We start from the raw sequence: 20,168 nt of genomic DNA, 5'->3' as shown, positions 1-20,168 counted from the left end.
AGCAGCGCAGAGTGGTGACAGATAGCAGCGCAGAGTGGTGACAGATAGCAGCGCAGAGTGGTGACAGATAGCAGCGCAGAGTGGTGACAGATAGCAGCGCAGAGTGGTGACAGATAGCAGCGCAGAGTGGTGACAGATAGCAGCGCAGAGTGGTGACAGATAGCAGCGCAGAGTGGTGTGAGATAGCAGCGCAGAGTGGTGTGAGATAGCAGCACAGAGTGGTGACAGATAGCAGCGCAGAGTGGTGACAGATAGCAGCGCAGAGTGGTGACAGATAGCAGCGCAGAGTGGTGACAGATAGCAGCGCAGAGTGGTGTCAGATAGCAGCGCAGAGTGGTGTGAGATAGCAGCACAGAGTGGTGTCAGATAGCAGCGCAGAGTGGTGTCAGATAGCAGCACAGAGTGGTATGAGATAGCAGCACAGAGTGGTGTCAGATAGCAGCACAGAGTGGTGTGAGATAGCAGCACAGAGTGGTGACAGATAGCAGCACAGAGTGGTGTGAGATAACAGCACAGAGTGGTGACAGATAGCAGCACAGAGTGGTGTGAGATAGCAGCACAGAGTGGTGTGAGATAGCAGCGCAGAGTGGTGTGAGATAGCAGCGCAGAGTGGTGTCAGATAGCAGCGCAGAGTGTTGTCAGATAGCAGCACAGAGTGGTGTGAGATAGCAGCACAGAGTGGTGACAGATAGCAGCACAGAGTGGTGACAGATAGCAGCACAGAGTGGTGTCAGATAGCAGCACAGAGTGGTGTGAGATAGCAGCGCAGAGTGGTGTGAGATAGCAGCGCAGAGTGGTGTGAGATAGCAGCGCAGAGTGGTGACAGATAGCAGCTTAGAGTGGCGACAGATAGCAGCACAGAGTGGTGTCAGATAGCAGCGCAGAGTGGTGTCAGATAGCAGCGCAGAGTGGTGTGAGATAGCAGCGCAGAGTGGTGTCAGATAGCAGCACAGAGTGGTGTCAGATAGCAGCACAGAGTGGTGTGAGATAGCAGCGCAGAGTGGTGTGAGATAGCAGCGCAGAGTGGTGTCAGATAGCAGCGCAGAGTGGTGACAGATAGCAGCGCAGAGTGGTGTCAGATAGCAGCGCAGAGTGGTGTGAGATAGCAGCGCAGAGTGGTGTGAGATAGCAGCGCAGAGTGGTGTGAGATAGCAGCGCAGAGTGGTGACAGATAGCAGCGCAGAGTGGTGACAGATAGCAGCGCAGAGTGGTGTCAGATAGCAGCACAGAGTGGTGTGAGATAGCAGCGCAGAGTGGTGTCAGATAGCAGCGCAGAGTGGTGTCAGATAGCAGCACAGAGTGGTGTGAGATAGCAGCATAGAGTGGTGTCAGATAGCAGCACAGAGTGGTGACAGATAGCAGCACAGAGTGGTGTCAGATAGCAGCACAGAGTGGTGTCAGATAGCAGCACAGAGTGGTATCAGATAGCAGCACAGAGTGGTGTCAGATAGCAGCACAGAGTGGTGTCAGATAGCAGCACAGAGTGGTATCAGATAGCAGCACAGAGTGGTGTCAGATAGCAGCGGAGTGGTGACAGATAGCAGCGCAGAGTGTTGTCAGATAGCAGCACAGAGTGGTATCAGATAGCAGCACAGAGTGGTGTCAGATAGCAGCGGAGTGGTGTCAGATAGCAGCGCAGAGTGTTGTCAGATAGCAGCGCAGAGTGGTGTGAGATAGCAGCACAGAGTGTTGTCAGACAGCAGCACAGAGTGTTGTTATTACATATAACACTTTGGGGCTGATTCGGACGTTGCTGCAACTCCAATAGTCGTGTCTATGACTTTATGCTAATGCTATAATAATCCCTTCCTCTTATGTACAACCGTGCGTCTAAATGTGCAACCATCGGATGCACCATCGGAACTTGCACCAGCCCCTCTAGGTGCAGAATCTCCATCAGAGTATAGCCGCAAATGTATGCGATTATGCGCCTGAGTCTGAGACACGCCCACGACACGCCCATCAGATGGAATATCTTTGTGCGTCTGTTTAGCAATCTCCCAGTAACCGCCCAGGAATGCCCAATACATTCCAGAGTCCATGAGGCGATTCTGTACGCAGAATGGCATGCGCCGCCGCCATGTGACTTTTTAGGGCTTCAGTCACATGCGCAGTGTCAATCACAACTTATGTGAACATCAGCATTCCGACTCAGAATCAGGTCCATTACATTAATACAGGGACGTTACTTTTATCATCGTAGACGGTTGTGACTTTTCTTTACTGGTAATTAGAGGGTTCTCCAGATGGACGTCTCCGCTTGCTGGCGGGGGGTGACTATTCATGTATGACAATGACATTGCGGCGCCGGGCAGTTAGACTCTGAGCTGACGTCACACAGCTGGAACTTTCACAGTTTGACTTTTACCAACATGTAGATGTCATCGTTTCTCTAATTAGACAGTAGATTTCGCCTTGTGGGCTTTATTATATCTTGTTGCTTTTCCGACTCTACAATGTAATTACTAAACCCGGTGACGTGTATTGCTGCATTGCTTGTTCAAGTTTTTCTTTTTTCTTTTTTTTTAATGATTAGTTTAAAATATTTCTCCTTGTCACGGGGGCACTTAATTAAATCCAATTCTTGTAACTGTCATGTTTCTTTCAACTTCCAGTTTGTTCCCTCACATTATTTCAGCCCATGAAATGTGCGGAGAATTAATGCGAGCGCATTAATGAGCGGCTTCTGATCTCCGTGCCAGTAATAAGGCTGAGATAATGTGGAAATATGAAAGGACAGATAACGTCGCATTCGATGCCATGCCTACATTTATCCCAGTGTAACAAATTGCATATCGGCAAGGTCACTGCAGTGCTGCAATAGTCTATGGGTACTGCTCCTGCAGTTTGTAGCATCATTAGTTTGTGCGTATTGGCAAATAAATGAATCGGGTCACAAATGCCACACCCAGCCAGGGTATACCTGTATTTTAGCAATTATATGAGTTGCAAATTAGGTTTTTTTTCCGTGCTGGGTTAAACCTCACTGATCAATACCCATTATTGCGCTATTTTCTTAGCCCAGACTGACAGCATAAAGAGAGACACCAGACAAGATAAGGCATAGCCAGCCACATACTGTGGGGGGATTCAATTCTGAGCGGGAAATTTAAAAAACCCCATGAGGTGTGTGGCATGTGTGTATAAGTATGTTTGAGTGTGTGTAAGTGTGTGTGAGTGACCTCCGGTGTGTGTTACCCTGCTCCGTCCTGCTGTGTAATTCCCCCTCCCCCTGGAGCTGGCTGCTGGGAGAACTACATCGCCCAGCAGCACTTGCACCTCCCCGTACCCTCAGAGCCTCCCAGTAGCCCCCTCCTCAGTGACTAGATGGAGGGGAGCGCACCGGGAACCCAGGAGACCACCTGTGAGTGAGGTATGTTGTTTTTTCTTGTTTGTTTTTTATGTGCCGCAGGGTTTACAGCGCCAAAAACCCTGCAACCACTTTTTTAAAGGTAGATACCGCAGGTTTCAGGAACGCGCATACCCACAGTAATCCAGAATTGGGCGCAAGGTATACAAGATTTTTTTTACTTTGTTAAACTGCACGCCCAATTGGATTCCCCCCCTTCCCCTGTGTGTTTGTGTGTGTGTGTGTGTGGGGAGGGGGGGGGGGGGGGGTGGATGAGCACAAGCCATTGCACTCACATTGTATACATGGAACTACACGTGTATATTGCTGTAGGCATCTGATTTCCGTACACTTGCTTTCATACATGTCATCATTAGCCATAGGCACTTGTAGTAACCCTATAGTAGGTACATAAAACCATCTGCCTGCAATTCCGATGATACACTCTCAACACGCCCTCGCTAAATTTAAGCCTTCAAGCCACTGTCCTGTTACCAACCAGTTATGCCCCTTTGCGTCATGATACAGGATAAGGCTAGAGTGAAGTACAGAAGCCATACAGAGGCGTCTGGCGGAATGGCGTAAGATAGGCGAGGGACGTCATCACAGCAGTTGCTGTATCTTGTCACAGAATGCCAATGCAGATTTATGTGCCACTGGGTGTCGGTGATGGCACTGGGCACAAACACATATTCATGTGTCACAGAACGTTAAAGCTGGCATTGCCCTTGCAGATTCATGTGTCAAAGAGTCAGTGATTGTTCCACCAATGCAGATTCATGTGTCACTGGATGTCAGGGATGGCCCCGCCCATGCAGATTAATGTCACAGGATGTTGCTGATGGCTCTGCCCATGCAGATTCATGTATACAGGATGTCAACAATTGCCCCACCCATGCAGATTCACATGCCACAGAATGTCATTGGCGACTCCGCCCATGATTGCCCCACCAATGCAGATTCATGTGTCACTGGATGTCAGTGATTGCCCCGCCCATGCAGATTCATGTAAAATTGGATGTCAATGATGGCACGGATATCAATGAGTCACTGGATATCAGTTATGGCACTGCCCATGCAGATCCATATGTCACAGGTTGTCAGTAATTGCCCCACCCATGCAGATTCATGTATCATTGGATGTCAATGATGGCACGGTCCGTGCAGATTCATGTGTCACAGAATGTTAAAGCTGGCATCGCCCATGCAGATTTATACGTCCAGGATGTCAGTGATTGCCCCACCCATGCAGATTCATATGCCACAGAATGTCAGTGGTGGCTCCGCCCATGCAGAGTCATGTGTCACAATATGTCAGTAATTGCCCCACCCATGCAGATTCTTAGGTGATGTCAGGGGTGGCACCACTCATGGGTGTCAGCCTGACCGTTTTCATCCTAGAGAATTTTGTCTGACATAAAATGTAATAATCTCTTATTTAACTAACTTGGACTCAATTCTTCCATCGGTATAACATGCATGTTTTGTATTTATTTCAATATCTCAGATCAGGTTATCTTAATGAAAGAGTTATGCTGCCCATACACCTAAAGATTTTTCGTCAAATCTGGACGTTTGGAATGAAAACCTGGTAATGGATGAGCGCAAATGACAGTTTTGCCGTAACTAATTTGTCTGATTGACCATTTTTGTCCGTTTTCCAGTGTTTGGGAGCAAATGGTCAATTGTCGCTTGCTCTCATCCATTACTCATTTTTCATTCCAACCAGCCAGATCTGACAATAAATCTGTAGGTGTATGGTCAGCTAAAGTTACAGAACAGGTACAGACAACTGTCTCCCAGCTGGAAGGGGTGAGGATGATGTATCCACCATGATTGTCCAGCACAGGTAACTCTAGTACATAATATATCGGTGTACCACTGCGCCATCACCACAGCCTCAGCTCAGTCCACAACCAGCATGCACATCTTGAATGAAGGCTGTGGGTGATTTCTAGCCAGTGAAGAAATAAACTGTGCAACAAACAATAATACATAGAAACTGGCATTATGATACAATACTGAGCACTGTGTAGACTAGAGTGTACATAAACTGCTGAAAGGGTTACTTATAAACTTATATCATGCCAATGACTCATGTGGCATGGACATCCCGGGAGATGTGGCAGCGTGCGGCATGGGTCATGTCAGAGATTACTTCCTGGTTGAGCAGAGCTACTGTAAAACCATGACACACTTTCCCCTGCATTATAACGTGCCAGAGCCAATATTGCAGTCTGGTCCCTTTACCGATGAGCGGTGACCTGTTGGTTAGTTGTCTCTGGTATATCCACCGCTGGCTTCTTCTGTCCATGGCCCTCTGTGCTACCAGGTACAGATACAGTGTCAGCACTGCCAGCCGTTCATGATCTCTGTTCTTTTCTACAGGTTTGGGAAGTTTTTTGAGTACCCACTGCTGCTACAAAGCATCCTGATGATTATCGCCATGTTGGCTCTGCTACATCTCTGCTGCTCAGTACAGGCGGCGAACCGCGTCTCTACAAAGCAGCACCACTTTACAGGTGAGTGACACAGGTCTTATGTAGTAGAGGACACAAGGAGGAACCAGGTGAAGGGCTGCGGGGATGTCACTGGTCTGGTCATATGGGGATGTGCTCATGTATAGTGATAACCTCTGCTGCTCAGTGCAGGCGGCGAACTGCGTCTCTACAAAGCAGCACCGCTTTACAGGTGAGCGACACAGGTCTCATGTAGTAGAGGACACAAGGAGGAACCAGGTGAAGGGCTGCGGGGATGTCACTGGTCTGGTCATATGGGGATGTGCTCATGTATAGTGATAACCTCTGCTGCTCAGTGCAGGCGGCGAACTGCGTCTCTACAAAGCAGCACCGCTTTACAGGTGAGCGACACAGGTCTCATGTAGTAGAGGACACAAGGAGGAACCAGGTGAAGGGCTGCGGGGATGTCACTGGTCTGGTCATATGGGGATGTGCTCATGTATAGTGATCACCTCTGCCGCTCAGTGCAGGCGGCGAACTGCGTCTCTACAAAGCAGCACCGCTTTACAGGTGAGCGACACAGGTCTTATGTAGTAGAGGACACAAGGAGGGACCAGGTGAAGGGCTGCGGGGATGTCACTGGTCTGGTCATATGGGGATGTGCACATGTATAGTGTCACCTCTGAGTCCAAACTTCCAGCTGCTACCCCTATTCATATTAATAACCGTGACATAGTCATATTCTATTCTCTAGTTATTCCCACTTACTAATACAGTACAGATAGGAGATGAGATGTACATTCTTCTAACTATCTATCTAAATGACTTCCAGCTAGGGATGGACATCGCATCGCGATGGTTCGCAACCATCAATGTTTTCATTGTGATGGCAGTTGTTTTACCATTCAATTGCGGCGTTCCCGATGTTTGCCGCCATCAAATAGTAAACATTTGATGGTGTTTTTCCATCACCCAGTCCCATCCCCGGCCGGCCACGATGCAGAGGCTTTGTGCATGCGTACCCGCGCTGCAGAGGTTTAGCAATGAGCAAAGAGGGCTTTTTTGCGCAATGCGCAAATCGTATGATTTTTTTTTTCTATGAAATTCTTTTGATGCGACGGATACTTACCATTGCATCAAATAATTTGGTGGTTGTAGCCCAGCTATCATTTGATGGTGGGCTTCTGATGTCCATCACTACTTCCAGCTGCAGGTTCTCCATTATAAAGATCTGAGAGAGTGTCACATCACAGTTTAATATAAGCCTGAAGAATCTCACATTAGGGCACTACTAATTATCCTGCGTTAATTAAGAGATCCTGATTAGATTTTGCGGCAATTAATAATCCTTTTCCTGGCCCATCTGGTCGTATCCCGAAGACGAATTGCGCTGTGACTGCTCTACGTGTGCCTTTGACTTATGAATGAGTTTGCGATACATGTCAGTCTTAACTGATATATATATATATATATATATATATATATACTGTATATACACACACACACACACACACACACACACACACACACACACACACACAAGATACAGAGGCACTCAAGCGGACTTTTGTTCCATAAATCACACAAGGCAAACGTGTAGCTACACGTTTGCCTTGTGTGATTTATGGAAGAAAAGTCCGCTGGAGTGGCTCTGCACCCCTTTCCCAGCACCATCACCCCCCCCCCCACCCATAGTAGTCCCTTTTTTTTTTCCCTACCCCTTGTAATTTAAATAAGAACAGTGTGGACATTCAGCGCACAGCCCAAAAAGGTATGTGTTTTTGCTGGCAAGGCGCATGGCCACACAATAGTACCCCCAATTCAAATTGTGCCTCACAGTAGTGCAACTTTATTCACAATTTATCATACGATAGTGTCCCTTATTCACATTACATCACACAGTAGTATCACTTTACCTTATATACGTTACTCCTCACAGTAGTGCCCCTTATTCACATAACATCATACTGAATTGCTCCTTATTCACATAATACCACACCATATTGCTCTTTATTCTCATTACACCACACCATATTGCTACTTATTCACATTACACCACACCATATTACTCTTTATTCACATTAGACCACACAGTGGTGGCCTTTCTATACGCTACGCCACACAGTAGAGCACCTTATACACATAATGCCACACATTGGTAATGCATTTATACACATAATACCACACAGTAATGCCCCTTACACATATAACACACATTATTAATGTCCTTATAAACATAATGCACCTTACACATTATGCCAACCCTTATTAATGCCCTTATACAAATAATTTCCCTTACACATATGCCGCACATTATTAGTGCCCTTATACACATAATGACACAGATAGTGCCCCTTACACATATGTTACACATTATTAATGCCCTTATACACATAATGACACATATAGTTCCTGGCGTGAGTCAACTGGTAGCTCGACTAACGTCGGGTGCCTATTTTTATGAAAATGCAGCTTATTTGCATTGCTATGTGGCTAGGATGCACAAGCAGCTTCTGTTGATTAAAATGATATGCTGCATGCTTATATTCTGTGTGAGACTGTGGCTGTATCTGCATACGAAATGCTACACACAGAATATAGACATGCCGCATATCATTTTAAGCAGCAGAAGCTGCTTGTGCCCCTAGGCATACCAGATGCCCTAGATAATTGCCTAGTTTGCCTATACCTAGGGCCGGCTCTGTGTATATCTATATCAGATAAGACTGACACATGGAAGAAAAGGCCGCTGGAGTGCCTCTGTATCTTTTGCATATATCACCCTCTAGAGCAGTGCACCGCGGCCATTACCATGGATTAATGGAGTGCCGATCTATCAGACTATATATATATATATATATATATATATATATATATTTATTTATACAGTATCATCTGATCTATCTATCTATAGATAGAAGATACCATACCATAACTTCTTTGCGGCCTGTCTTACTTCTTCCTGAGCTTTTCATCCATGTTCTCATATCAGTAGGCAGCTGCTCTTGGAATAGGGATGTATGTGATGGAGAGAGCATAGCAGAGCTGAGTCTCTTATTCCAGAGTCATAGCATCTGCACCTGATGACATAAACACGTGGCTGAAAAGCAAGAAGGGAAAAGTCATATTCTATACATTGAAGGAGGGAGGGCTGCAGGAACAAGCCAATACAGAGAAGTGAACACCCATATAAAGTAATATTTTGCACACTGATAGAAGAGGAAAATCTTTTTTCATTTGTTGCTAATTTAGTCATGAAAAAAAGTTTGCTAACTCTTTTAGAGATAATAATGCTAAAAGCAATGAGTCTTTACTCATATTTACAAAGACTCTTTTGCTAAGCTTACATTTCTGTGGTTGTGATGGTAAAACCAGGGCCATATTAACAGCATTGTAGGCCCTGAGCAAAGCAATGCACTTGGACCATACACACCCATTCACAGGAACCAAATAAAAAAGATCTAAATAAGAACATGCCCCTCCTGCAGTCCTGTGCTGGGTCTCCAAATGTTTCCATACAGTGAATGTCCGTCAGCACTCTGATTGGTGGATAAATCCAGCCATCCACCAATCAGCATGCTGCAAGCCATTCACTGTGTGGCTACAGGCTGGTAGGCAGGTAGAGAATGCTGCCTCACTGCTCTGATTGTGTAACTACCACTCAAACCCTACTCGAAGGCCCCTATAATCGTGGGTCCCTGGGCAGCTGCCCAGTGTGTCTATACGTTAAGATGGTCTTGGGTAAAACTGATACTTAGGGGTCAGTTCAATTAGGTGCAAGTTGGGTCCTGTGAGCTGTTTTACATGGCAATTCAATTCCAAACATGCCTTGCATTTTCCCAGCACGGTTTTATCTGCGCACCACTTGGGCAGGTGAAGAGGTAGGAATATCTTTATTTTAAGGTAAAATATCATGACACAGTTCAGACCCTCTGGTTCCCTCTCCCAGTGAATGAGCTTGCACTTGGAGGGTTTGAATCACTGGCGTATTCCACTCCACTGACCACTTCGCACACCCTGCACCCATTATTTTTCAATACTTACCCTCCAGAGTCCCACGTCGGCGGCAGCAGCGCCGCAGAAATTACTGGGAAAATGACGCGGTGGTCATTTTCCCATCATTTCGTGTATGAACAGTAGAAAAATCACTGGGAAAATTACCATTGCGCCATTTTTCCGGAGACCTACGTGTGTGCGCTAGACTCTGGGACAGCGCTAGGGTCTCCTAGTGACCCTAGTGCCCAGAGTCTACAGCACTGCCAACTAGAGAGGAGGGGGCCAGGCCAGAAGGAGACTGCACACAGATCTCCTCCTCTCATAAGATGCCCCTGGTTTAAATAGCATAATTTGACTAATAAATACATGTACACTTTCAGGTGAATTTCTTTAAATAGCTCAATAATGGGTTAAATGTTGTGGGACAGGTACGTGGAGGTGTAAATGATGTGGGACAGGTACGTGGAGGTGTAAATGATGTGGGACAGGTACGTGGAGGTGTAAATGATGTAGGACAGGTACGTGGAGGTGTAAATGATGTGGGACAGGTACGTGGAGGTGTAAATGATGTGGGACAGGTACGTGGAGGTGTAAATGATATGGGACAGGTATGTAGAGGAGTAAATGATGTGGGACAGGTACGTGGAGGTGTAAATGATGTGGGACAGGTACGTGGAGGTGTAAATGATATGGGACAGGTACGTAGAGGTGTAAATGATGTGGGACAGGTATGTGGAGGTGTAAATGATGTGGGACAGGTATGTGGAGGTGTAAATGATATGGGACAGGTATGTGGAGGTGTAAATGATGTGGGACAGGTATGTGGAGGTGTAAATGATGTGGGACAGGTATGTGGAGGTGTAAATGATGTGGGATAGGTACGTGGAGGTGTAAATGATGTGGGACAGGTATGTGGAGGTGTAAATGATGTGGGACAGGTATGTGGAGGTGTAAATGATGTGGGACAAGTATGTAGAGGTGTAAATGATGTGGGACAGGTACGTGGAGGTGTAAGTGATGTGGGACAGGTACGTGGAGGTGTAAATGATGTGGGACAGGTATGTGGAGGTGTAAGTGATGTGGGACAGGTATGTGGAGGTGTAAATGATGTGGGACAAGTATGTAGAGGTGTAAATGATGTGGGACAGGTACGTGGAGGTGTAAATGATGTGGGACAGGTACGTAGAGGTGTAAGTGATGTGGGACAGGTACGTGGAGGTGTAAATGATGTGGGACAGGTTTGTGGAGGTGTAAATGATGTGGGATAGGTATGTGGAGGTGTAAATGATGTGGGACAAGTATGTAGAGGTGTAAATGGTGTGGGACAGGTACGTGAAGGTGTAAATGATGTGGGACAGGTACGTAGAGGTGTAAGTGATGTGGGACAGGTATGTGGAGGTGTAAATGAGGTGGGACAGGTATGTGGAGGAGTAAATGATGTGGGACAGGTATGTGGAGGTGTAAATGAGGTGGGACAGGTATGTGGAGGAGTAAATGATGTGGGACAGGTATGTGGAGGTGTAAATGATGTGGGACAGGTATGTGGAAGTGTAAATGATGTGGGACAGGTATGTAGAGGTGTAAGTGATGTGGGACAGGTATGTTGAGGTGCAAATGATGTGGGACAGGTACGTGGAGGTGTAAATGATGTGGGACAGGTACGTAGAGGTGTAAGTGATGTGGGACAGGTATGTGGAGGTGTAAATGATGTGGGACAGGTATGTAGAGTTGTAAATGATGGACAGGTGTAAATGATGACCTATACAGTAATAATGCCACTGTATAGGTCATTGGTACGGCCTCATCTAGAATACTGTATTCAGTTCTGGAGGCCATATCTTCAAAAGGATATTAATACATTAGACACTGTACAAAGGAGGGCAACTAAAATGGTGCATGGCCTACATCACAAAACATACCCAGAAAGACTAAGAAATCTCAATATGTATAGTTTGGAGCAGAGAAGGGAAAGGGGGGACATGATAGAAACTTTCAAATATATCAAGGGTTTTAACAAAGTCCAGGAGGGAAACATTCTCCAAATGAAGAGAAGCAATAGGACACGAGGACATGCACTGAGACTGGAGGGGGGGAGGTTCAGGGGAAATTTGCGGAAAAATTATTTCACAGAAAGGGTAGTGGACAAGTGGAATAGCCTCCCATCAGAGGTGGTAGAGGCTAAGACAGTAGAGCAATTTAAACATGCATGGGATAGACATAGGGATATCCTTACAAAGAAATAAGGATCAAATAAGGTTAGAGATAAAAAATAATATAACAAAAAAAAAAGGGGGCAGACTAGATGGGCCAAGTGGTTCTTATCTGCCGACAAATTCTATGTTTCTATGACAGGTACGTAGAGGTGTAAGTGATGTGGGACAGGTACGTGGAGGTGTAAATGATGTGGAACAGGTACGTAGAGGTGTAAGTGATGTGGGACAGATATGTGGAGGTGTAAATGATGTGGGACAGGTATGCGGAGGTGTAAATGAGGTGGGACAGGTATGTGGAGGTGTAAATGATGTGAGATGGGTATGTAGAGGTGTAAGTGATGTGGGACAGGTATGTAGAGGTGTAAATGATGTGGGACAGGTATATAGAGGTGTAAATGATGTGGGACAAGTATATAGAGGTGTAAATGATGTGGACAGGTAGGTAGAGGTGTAAGTGATGTGGGACAGGTATGTGAAGGTGTAAATGATGTGGGACAGGTATGTGGAGGTGTAAATGATGTGGGACAAGTATATAGAGGGGTAAATGATGTGGACAGGTACGTAGAGGTGTAAGTGATGTGGGACAGGTATGTGGAGGTGTAAATGATGTGGGACAGGTTTGTGGAGGTGTAAATGATGTGGGATAGGTATGTGGAGGTGTAAATGATGTGGGACAGGTACGTGGAGGTGTAAATGATGTGGGACAGGTACGTAGAGGTTTAAGTGATGTGGGACAGGTATGTGGAGGTGTAAATGATGTGGGACAGGTATGTGAAGGTGTAAATTATATGGGACAGGTATGCGGAGGTGTAAATGATGTGGGACAGGTATGTGGAGGTGCAAATGATGTGGGACAGGTATGTGAAGGTGTAAATGATGTGGGCCAGGTATGTGGAGGTGTAAATGATGTGGGACAAGTATATAGAGGTGTAAATGATGTGGACAGGTATGTAGAGGTGTAAGTGATGTGGGACAGGTATATAGAGGTGTAAATGATGTGGACAGGTATGTAGAGGTGTAAATGATGTGGGACAGGTATATAGAGGTGTAAATGATGTGGACAGGTATGTAGAGGTGTAAGTGATGTGGGACAGGTATGTGGAGGTGTAAATGATGTGGGACAGGTATGTGGAGGTGCAAATGATGTGGGACAGGTATGTGGAGGTGTAAATGATGTGGGACAAGTATATAGAGGTGTAAATGATGTGGACAGGTACGTAGAGGTGTAAGTGATGTGGGACAGGTATGTGGAGGTGTAAATGATGTGGGACAGGTTTGTGGAGGTGTAAATGATGTGGGATAGGTATGTGGAGGTGTAAATGATGTGGGACAAGTATGTAGAGGTGTAAATGATGTGGGACAGGTACGTGGAGGTGTAAATGATGTGGGACAGGTACGTAGAGGTTTAAGTGATGTGGGACAGGTATGTGGAGGTGTAAATGATGTGGGACAGGTATGTGAAGGTGTAAATTATATGGGACAGGTATGCGGAGGTGTAAATGATGTGGGACAGGTATGTAGAGGTGTAAATGATGTGGGACAGGTATATAGAGGTGTAAATGATGTGGGACAGGTATGTAGAGGTGTAAGTGATGTAAGACAGGTATGTGGAGGTGTAAATGATGTGGGTCAGGTATGTAGAGGTGTAAGTGATGTGGGACAGGTATGTGGAGGTGTAAATGATGTGGGACAGGTATGTAGAGGTGTAAATGATGTGGGACAGGTATATAGAGGTGTAAATGATGTGGGACAGGTATGTAGAGGTGTAAGTGATGTGGGACAGGTATGTGGAGGTGCAAATGATGTGGGACAGGTACGTGGAGGTGTAAATGATGTGGGACAGGTACGTAGAGGTGTAAGTGATGTGGAACAGGTATGTGGAGGTGTAAATGATGTGGGACAGGTATGTAGAGGTGTAAATGATGTGGGACAGGTATGTGGAGGTGTAAATGATGTGGGACAGGTATATAGAGGTGTAAATGATGTGGACAGGTATGTAGAGGTGTAAGTGATGTGGGACAGGTATGTGGAGGTGCAAATGATGTGGGACAGGTATGTGAAGGTGTAAATGATGTGGGCCAGGTATGTGGAGGTGTAAATGATGTGGGACAAGTATATAGAGGTGTAAATGATGTGGACAGGTACGTGGAGGTGTAAATGATGTGGGACAGGTATGTGGAGGTGTAAATGATGTGGGACAAGTATGTAGAGGTGTAAATGATGTGGGACAGGTACGTGGAGGTGTAAATGATGTGGGACAGGTACGTAGAGGTGTAAGTGATGTGGGACAGGTATGCGGAGGTGTAAATGAGGTGGGACAGGTATGTGGAGGTGTAAATGATGTGGGACAGGTATGTAGAGGTGTAAGTGATGTGGGACAGTTATGTGGAGGTGCAAATGATGTGGGACAGGTACGTAGAGGTGTAAGTGATGTGGGACAGGTATGCGGAGGTGTAAATGAGGTGGGACAGGTATGTGGAGGTGTAAATGATGTGGGACAGGTATGTAGAGGTGTAAGTGATGTGGGACAGGTATGTGGAGGTGCAAATGATGTGGGACAGGTATGTAGAGGTGTAAGTGATGTGGGACAGTTATGTGGAGGTGCAAATGATGTGGGACAGGTATGTAGAGGTGTAAGTGATGTGGGACAGGTACGTGGAGGTGTAAATGATGTGGGACAGGAACGTAGAGGTGTAAGTGATGTGGGACAGGAACGTAGAGGTGTAAGTGATGTGGGACAGGTATGTGGAGGTGTAAATGATGTGGTACAGGTATGTGGAGGTGTAAATGATGTGGGACAGGTATGTAGAGGTGTAAGTGATGTGGGACAGGTATGTGGAGGTGTAAATGATGTGGTACAGGTATGTGGAGGTGTAAATGATGTGGGACAGGTATGTAGAGGTGTAAGTGATGTGGGACAGGTACGTGGAGGTGTAAATGATGTGGTACAGGTATGTGGAGGTGTAAATGATGTGGGACAGGTATGTAGAGGTGTAAATGATGTGGGACAGGTACGTAGAGGTGTAAGTGATGTGGAAAAGGTATGTAGAGGTGTAAGTGATGTGGGACAGGTACGTGGAGGTGTAAATGATGTGGGACAGGTTTGTGGAGGTGTAAATGATGTGGGACAGGTACGTAGAAGTGTAAGTGATGTGGGACAGATATGTGGAGGTGTAAATGATGTGGACAGGTACGTAGAGGTGTAAGTGATGTGGGAAAGGTATGTAGAGGTGTAAATGATGTTGGACAGGCATGTGGAGATGTAAATGATGTGGGACAGGCATGTGGAGATGTAAATGATGTGGGACAGGTATATAGAGGTGTAAATGATGTGGACAGGTACGTAGAGGTGTAAGTGATGTGGGAAAGGTATGTAGAGGTGTAAATGATGTTGGACAGGCATGTGGAGGTGTAAATGATGTGGGACAGGCATGTGGAGATGTAAATGATGTGGGACAGGTATGTGGAGGTGTAAATGATGTGGGACAGGTATGTGAAGGTGTAAATTATATGGGACAGGTATGTGGAGGTGTAAATGATGTGGGACAGGTATGTAGAGGTGTAAATGATGTGGGACAGGCATGTGGAGATGTAAATGATGTGGGACAGGTATGTGAAGGTGTAAATTATATGGGACAGGTATGTGGAGGTGTAAATGATGTGGGACAGGTATGTGGAGGTGTAAATGATGTGGGACAGGTATGTGAAGGTGTAAATTATATGGGACAGGTTTGTGGAGGTGTAAATGATGTGGGACAGGTATGTGGAGGTGTAAATGATGTGGGACAGGCATGTGGAGATGTAAATGATGTGGGACAGGTATGTGGAGGTGTAAATGATGTGGGACAGGTATGTGAAGGTGTAAATTATATGGGACAGGTATGTGGAGGTGTAAATGATGTGGGACAGGTATGTAGAGGTGTAAGTGATGTGGGACAGGTATGTGGAGGTGTAAGTGATGTGGGACAGGTATGTGGAGGTGTAAATGATGTGGGACAGGTACATGGAGGTGTAAATGATGTGGGACAAGTACGTGGAGGTGTAAATGATGTGGGACAGGTATGTGAAGGTGTAAATTATATGGGACAGGTATGTGGAGGTGTAAATGATGTGGGACAGGTATGTAGAGGTGTAAGTGATGTGGGACAGGTATGTGGAGGTGTAAATGATGTGGGACAGGTATGTAGAGGTGTAAGTGATGTGGGACAGGTATGTGGAGGTGTAAGTGATGTGGGACAGGTATGTGGAGGTGTAAATGATGTGGGACAGGTACATGGAGGTGTAAATGATGTGGGACAAGTACGTGGAGGTGTAAATGATGTTGGACAGGTATGTGGAGGTGTAAATGATGTGGGACAGGTATGTGGAGGTGTAAATGATGTGGGAAAGGTAGATGGAGGTGTAAATGATGTGGGACAGGTATGTGGAGGTGTAAATGATGTGGGACAGGTATGTGGAGGTGTAAATGATGTGGGACAGGTATGTGGAAGTGTAAATTATGTGGGACAGGTATGTGGAGGTGTAAATGATGTGGGACAAGTATGTGGAGGTGTAAATGATGTGGGACAGGTACGTGGAGGTGTAAATGATGTGGGACAGGTACGTAGAGGTTTAAGTGATGTGGGACAGGTATGTGAAGGTGTAAATTATATGGGACAGGTATGTGGAGGTGTAAATGATGTGGGACAGGTATGTAGAGGTGTAAGTGATGTGGGACAGGTATGCAGAGGTGTAAGTGATGTGGGACAGGTATGTGGAGGTGTAAATGATGTGGGACAGGTATGTAGAGGTGTAAGTGATGTGGGACAGGTATGTGAAGGTGTAAGTGATGTGGGACAGGTATGTGGAGGTGTAAATGATGTGGGACAGGTACATGGAGGTGTAAATGATGTGGGACAAGTACGTGGAGGTGTAAATGATGTTGGACAGGTATGTGGAGGTGTAAATGATGTGGGACAGGTATGTGGAGGTGTAAATGATGTGGGAAAGGTAGATGGAGGTGTAAATGATGTGGGACAGGTATGTGGAGGTGTAAATGATGTGGGACATGTACGTGGAGGTGTAAATGATGTGGGACAGGTATGTGGAAGTGTAAATTATGTGGGACAGGTATGTGGAGGTGTAAATGATGTGGGACAAGTATGTAGAGGTGTAAATGATGTGGGACAGGTACGTGGAGGTGTAAATGATGTGGGACAGGTACGTAGAGGTTTAAGTGATGTGGGACAGGTATGTGGAGGTGTAAATGATGTGGGACAGGTACATGGAGGTGTAAATGATATGGGACAGGTATGTGGAGGTGTAAATTATATGGGACAGGTATGTGGAGGTGTAAATTATATGGGACAGGTATGTGGAGGTGTAAATGATGTGGGACAGGTATGTAGAGGTGTAAATGATGTGGGACAGGTACGTGGAGGTGTAAATTATATGGGACAGGTTTGTGGAGGTGTAAATGATGTGGGACAGGTATGTGAAGGTGTAAATTATATGGGACAGGTATGTGGAGGTGTAAATGATGTGGGACAGGTATGTGGAGGTGTAAATGATGTGGGAAAGGTAGATGGAGGTGTAAATGATGTGGGACAGGTATGTGGAGGTGTAAATTATGTGGGACAGGTACGTGGAGATGTAAATGATGTGGGAAAGGTAGATGGAGGTGTAAATGATGTGGGACAGGTACGTGGAGGTGTAAATGATGTGGGACAGGTACGTAGAGGTGTAAATTATGTGGGATAGGTACGTGGAGGTGTAAATGATGTGGGACAGGTACATGGAGGTGTAAATGATGTGGGACAGGTATGTGGAGGTGTAAATGATGTAGGACAGGTATGTGAAGGTGTAAATTATATGGGACAGGTACGTAGAGGTGTAAATGATGTGGGACAGGTACATGGAGGTGTAAATGATGTGAGACAGGTATGTGGAGGTGTAAATTATGTGGGACAGGTTTATCAGTCCTTACAAATCGATGCTGTGCAGCAAATGCAGTGTGAACAGACATCTCCTCACTCGGGGTGATTCCGAGTTGTTCGCTCATTGCCGATTTTCGCTATACTGCGATTATCCGCTAACTGCGCATGCGCAATGTTCGCAGAGCGCATGCGCTTAGTTATTTTACACAAAAGTTAGGTATTTTACTCACGGCATTACGAAGCTTTTTCATCGCTGTGGTGATCGTAGTGTGATTGACAGAAAGTGGGTGTTTCTGGGCGGAAACTGGACGTTTTATGGGAGCGTGCAGAAAAACGCAGGCGTCTGAGTTCCAAATCGCGGGAGTGGCTGGATAAACGGGGGAGTGGCTGGGCGAACGCTGGGTGTGTTTGTGACGTCAAACCAGGAACGAAAAGGACTGAGCTGGTCGCAATGGCTGAGTAAGTCTGGAGCTACTCAGAAACTGCGGGGTAATCGTTACGAGAAAATTAGCGAAGCTTTCGTTCGCAATTCTGCCATGCTAAGATACACTCCCAGAGGGCGGCGGCTTAGCGTGTGCAATGCTGCTAAAAGCAGCTAGCGAGCGAACAACTCGGAATCACCCCCTAACTGCAGTAGAAAGGTCCTCTCCACGAAGGGTAACTAGGTGCTACCCTAACTGCATGTAATAACAGCACCTCAAACATGACTAGGGAAATGTATGGTTCCTGTAGGAAGGGAAATGTGTAGTGTACATATAGGAGATCGCATGTTCTCTGGATCGTTCCTCTTATCTGTCAGGAGTATCTAGCCTTAAAGAGCCAGGTGGTTTATTGTTATTTTACTTGACAGCAAACTGGTTTTGGTTGCTCTGCAGTAAGCCCTGCCATCCACCAGGTAGTGTTATTCACTCTTTAATTATCGACATGTTGAACATGGCAGGGTAATATGAAGTCATGTATCCCAGGCAGGGACGTGCGGTGTGGTAAATGGTTGAGGAGGCACTGGCTAGTACCAGAGATAGATTTACACGCAATATATGATCCTGAGGGTGCATGTGGGCATTATACACAGGGGCAGCAGTGTATACTGCCAGAAATTTTGGGCGTTTTGATCAAAGATGTGCGGAAAAAATAGGCAGGGGAGGCTCTGCCTCACCTGCCATAGACTTCTTGCTCCAGAGTTCTGCCTATAAAACTGATTAAAATAATACAAAGAAGATATTTATAATATATTCTTTGTATTTTTCATATACTTTATATAGTCAAAAACTCTGGCGCATATGTTAGTATGACAGGAAAGACTCTGCCTCACCTCACCGCACGTCACTGGTTTATTGTACAGGTTGGTGCGAGCATGCCTCTACAGTAACAAATATAATCTTGCTGATAGGGAAGTGATTGGAGCGCACTTGACACAGAAGGGCAAATGAGGGGTTACTGAGGTGAAGCTGTAGCACAGAGATGTATTATCATCTTGGATGCCGGAGCGGGGGAGTGGAAACTCCCTCCTCTGGCCATTCCTGTCAGAACTCCCACAGCGCATCAGCCTCAGTCACCCCCGGCCAGCTCACTGGGCATGCGCGAGATCTCGCCACCCTTGCGAGATCTGCTATGAAGCCCGGAGCCAGCAGCCAGCACAGCCAGGGACAGCGCTGTCTGTGCTGAGGTAAACTGGCAACGACAGTGGCAGCTGTCAAAATGGATAGCTGCAGTTGTCGGAACGGTCAGTGCTACTGACCGCTCATACAGTACATTGCACTGCGTATCGGCACACTGTCCTGTAGAGAACAGCACTGATAATGACAGTGGCGCATAGCTCCTATCACCTTGCACACAGCCCTGCAGTCATACATGAGGGAGAAACGCTTCCGGGGATGGTAATGCGTATAATACTATGAGGATGATGAAGGGTCTAACACAGAATGATGATGGAGGATGAGGACCTATCAATTGAAGGGATTAATGAAGAATGGAAGATGAAGAGTTAATGATAGATGGAGGATGGTGATGATTAGGAGTTAATAGTGAAGAATTAGTGGTTAATGAAGAATAAAAGATAAAGGGGAGTTAATTATAGGTGGAGGAAGAGGAGTTAACTGGGAATGATGATGGGAGGTAATTCATGGAGGATGATAATGAAGGGGGTTAAACATGGATGATTAGAGGTTAATGACTGATGAAAGATGATGAAAGGGGTTTAATGATGAAGAATTAAGGGTTTACAGTATAAAGAATG

General features: G+C 45.9%; 1 protein-coding gene across 3 annotated transcripts in view; it reads left to right on the top strand.

The window, feature by feature from the left end:
- The window catches only part of LOC134969637 (solute carrier family 66 member 2-like), a 223,208-nt gene that overhangs the window by 129,214 nt on the left and 73,826 nt on the right, over window positions 1-20,168 (top strand). For all 3 annotated transcript variants that reach the window (XM_063945721.1, XM_063945720.1, XM_063945722.1), the window contains one exon: window positions 5,738-5,871. In XM_063945721.1, the coding sequence (XP_063801791.1) occupies window positions 5,738-5,871 (134 nt within the window). The remainder of the gene's footprint in view (window positions 1-5,737; window positions 5,872-20,168) is intronic.

The sequence above is a fragment of the Pseudophryne corroboree genome, chromosome 11 (assembly GCF_028390025.1).
Source record: "Pseudophryne corroboree isolate aPseCor3 chromosome 11, aPseCor3.hap2, whole genome shotgun sequence".
In the NCBI taxonomy this organism is placed as follows: domain Eukaryota; kingdom Metazoa; phylum Chordata; class Amphibia; order Anura; family Myobatrachidae; genus Pseudophryne; species Pseudophryne corroboree.
The sequence above is the reverse complement of the archived record's forward strand: the minus strand, read 5'-3'. Positions and strand labels throughout refer to the sequence as shown.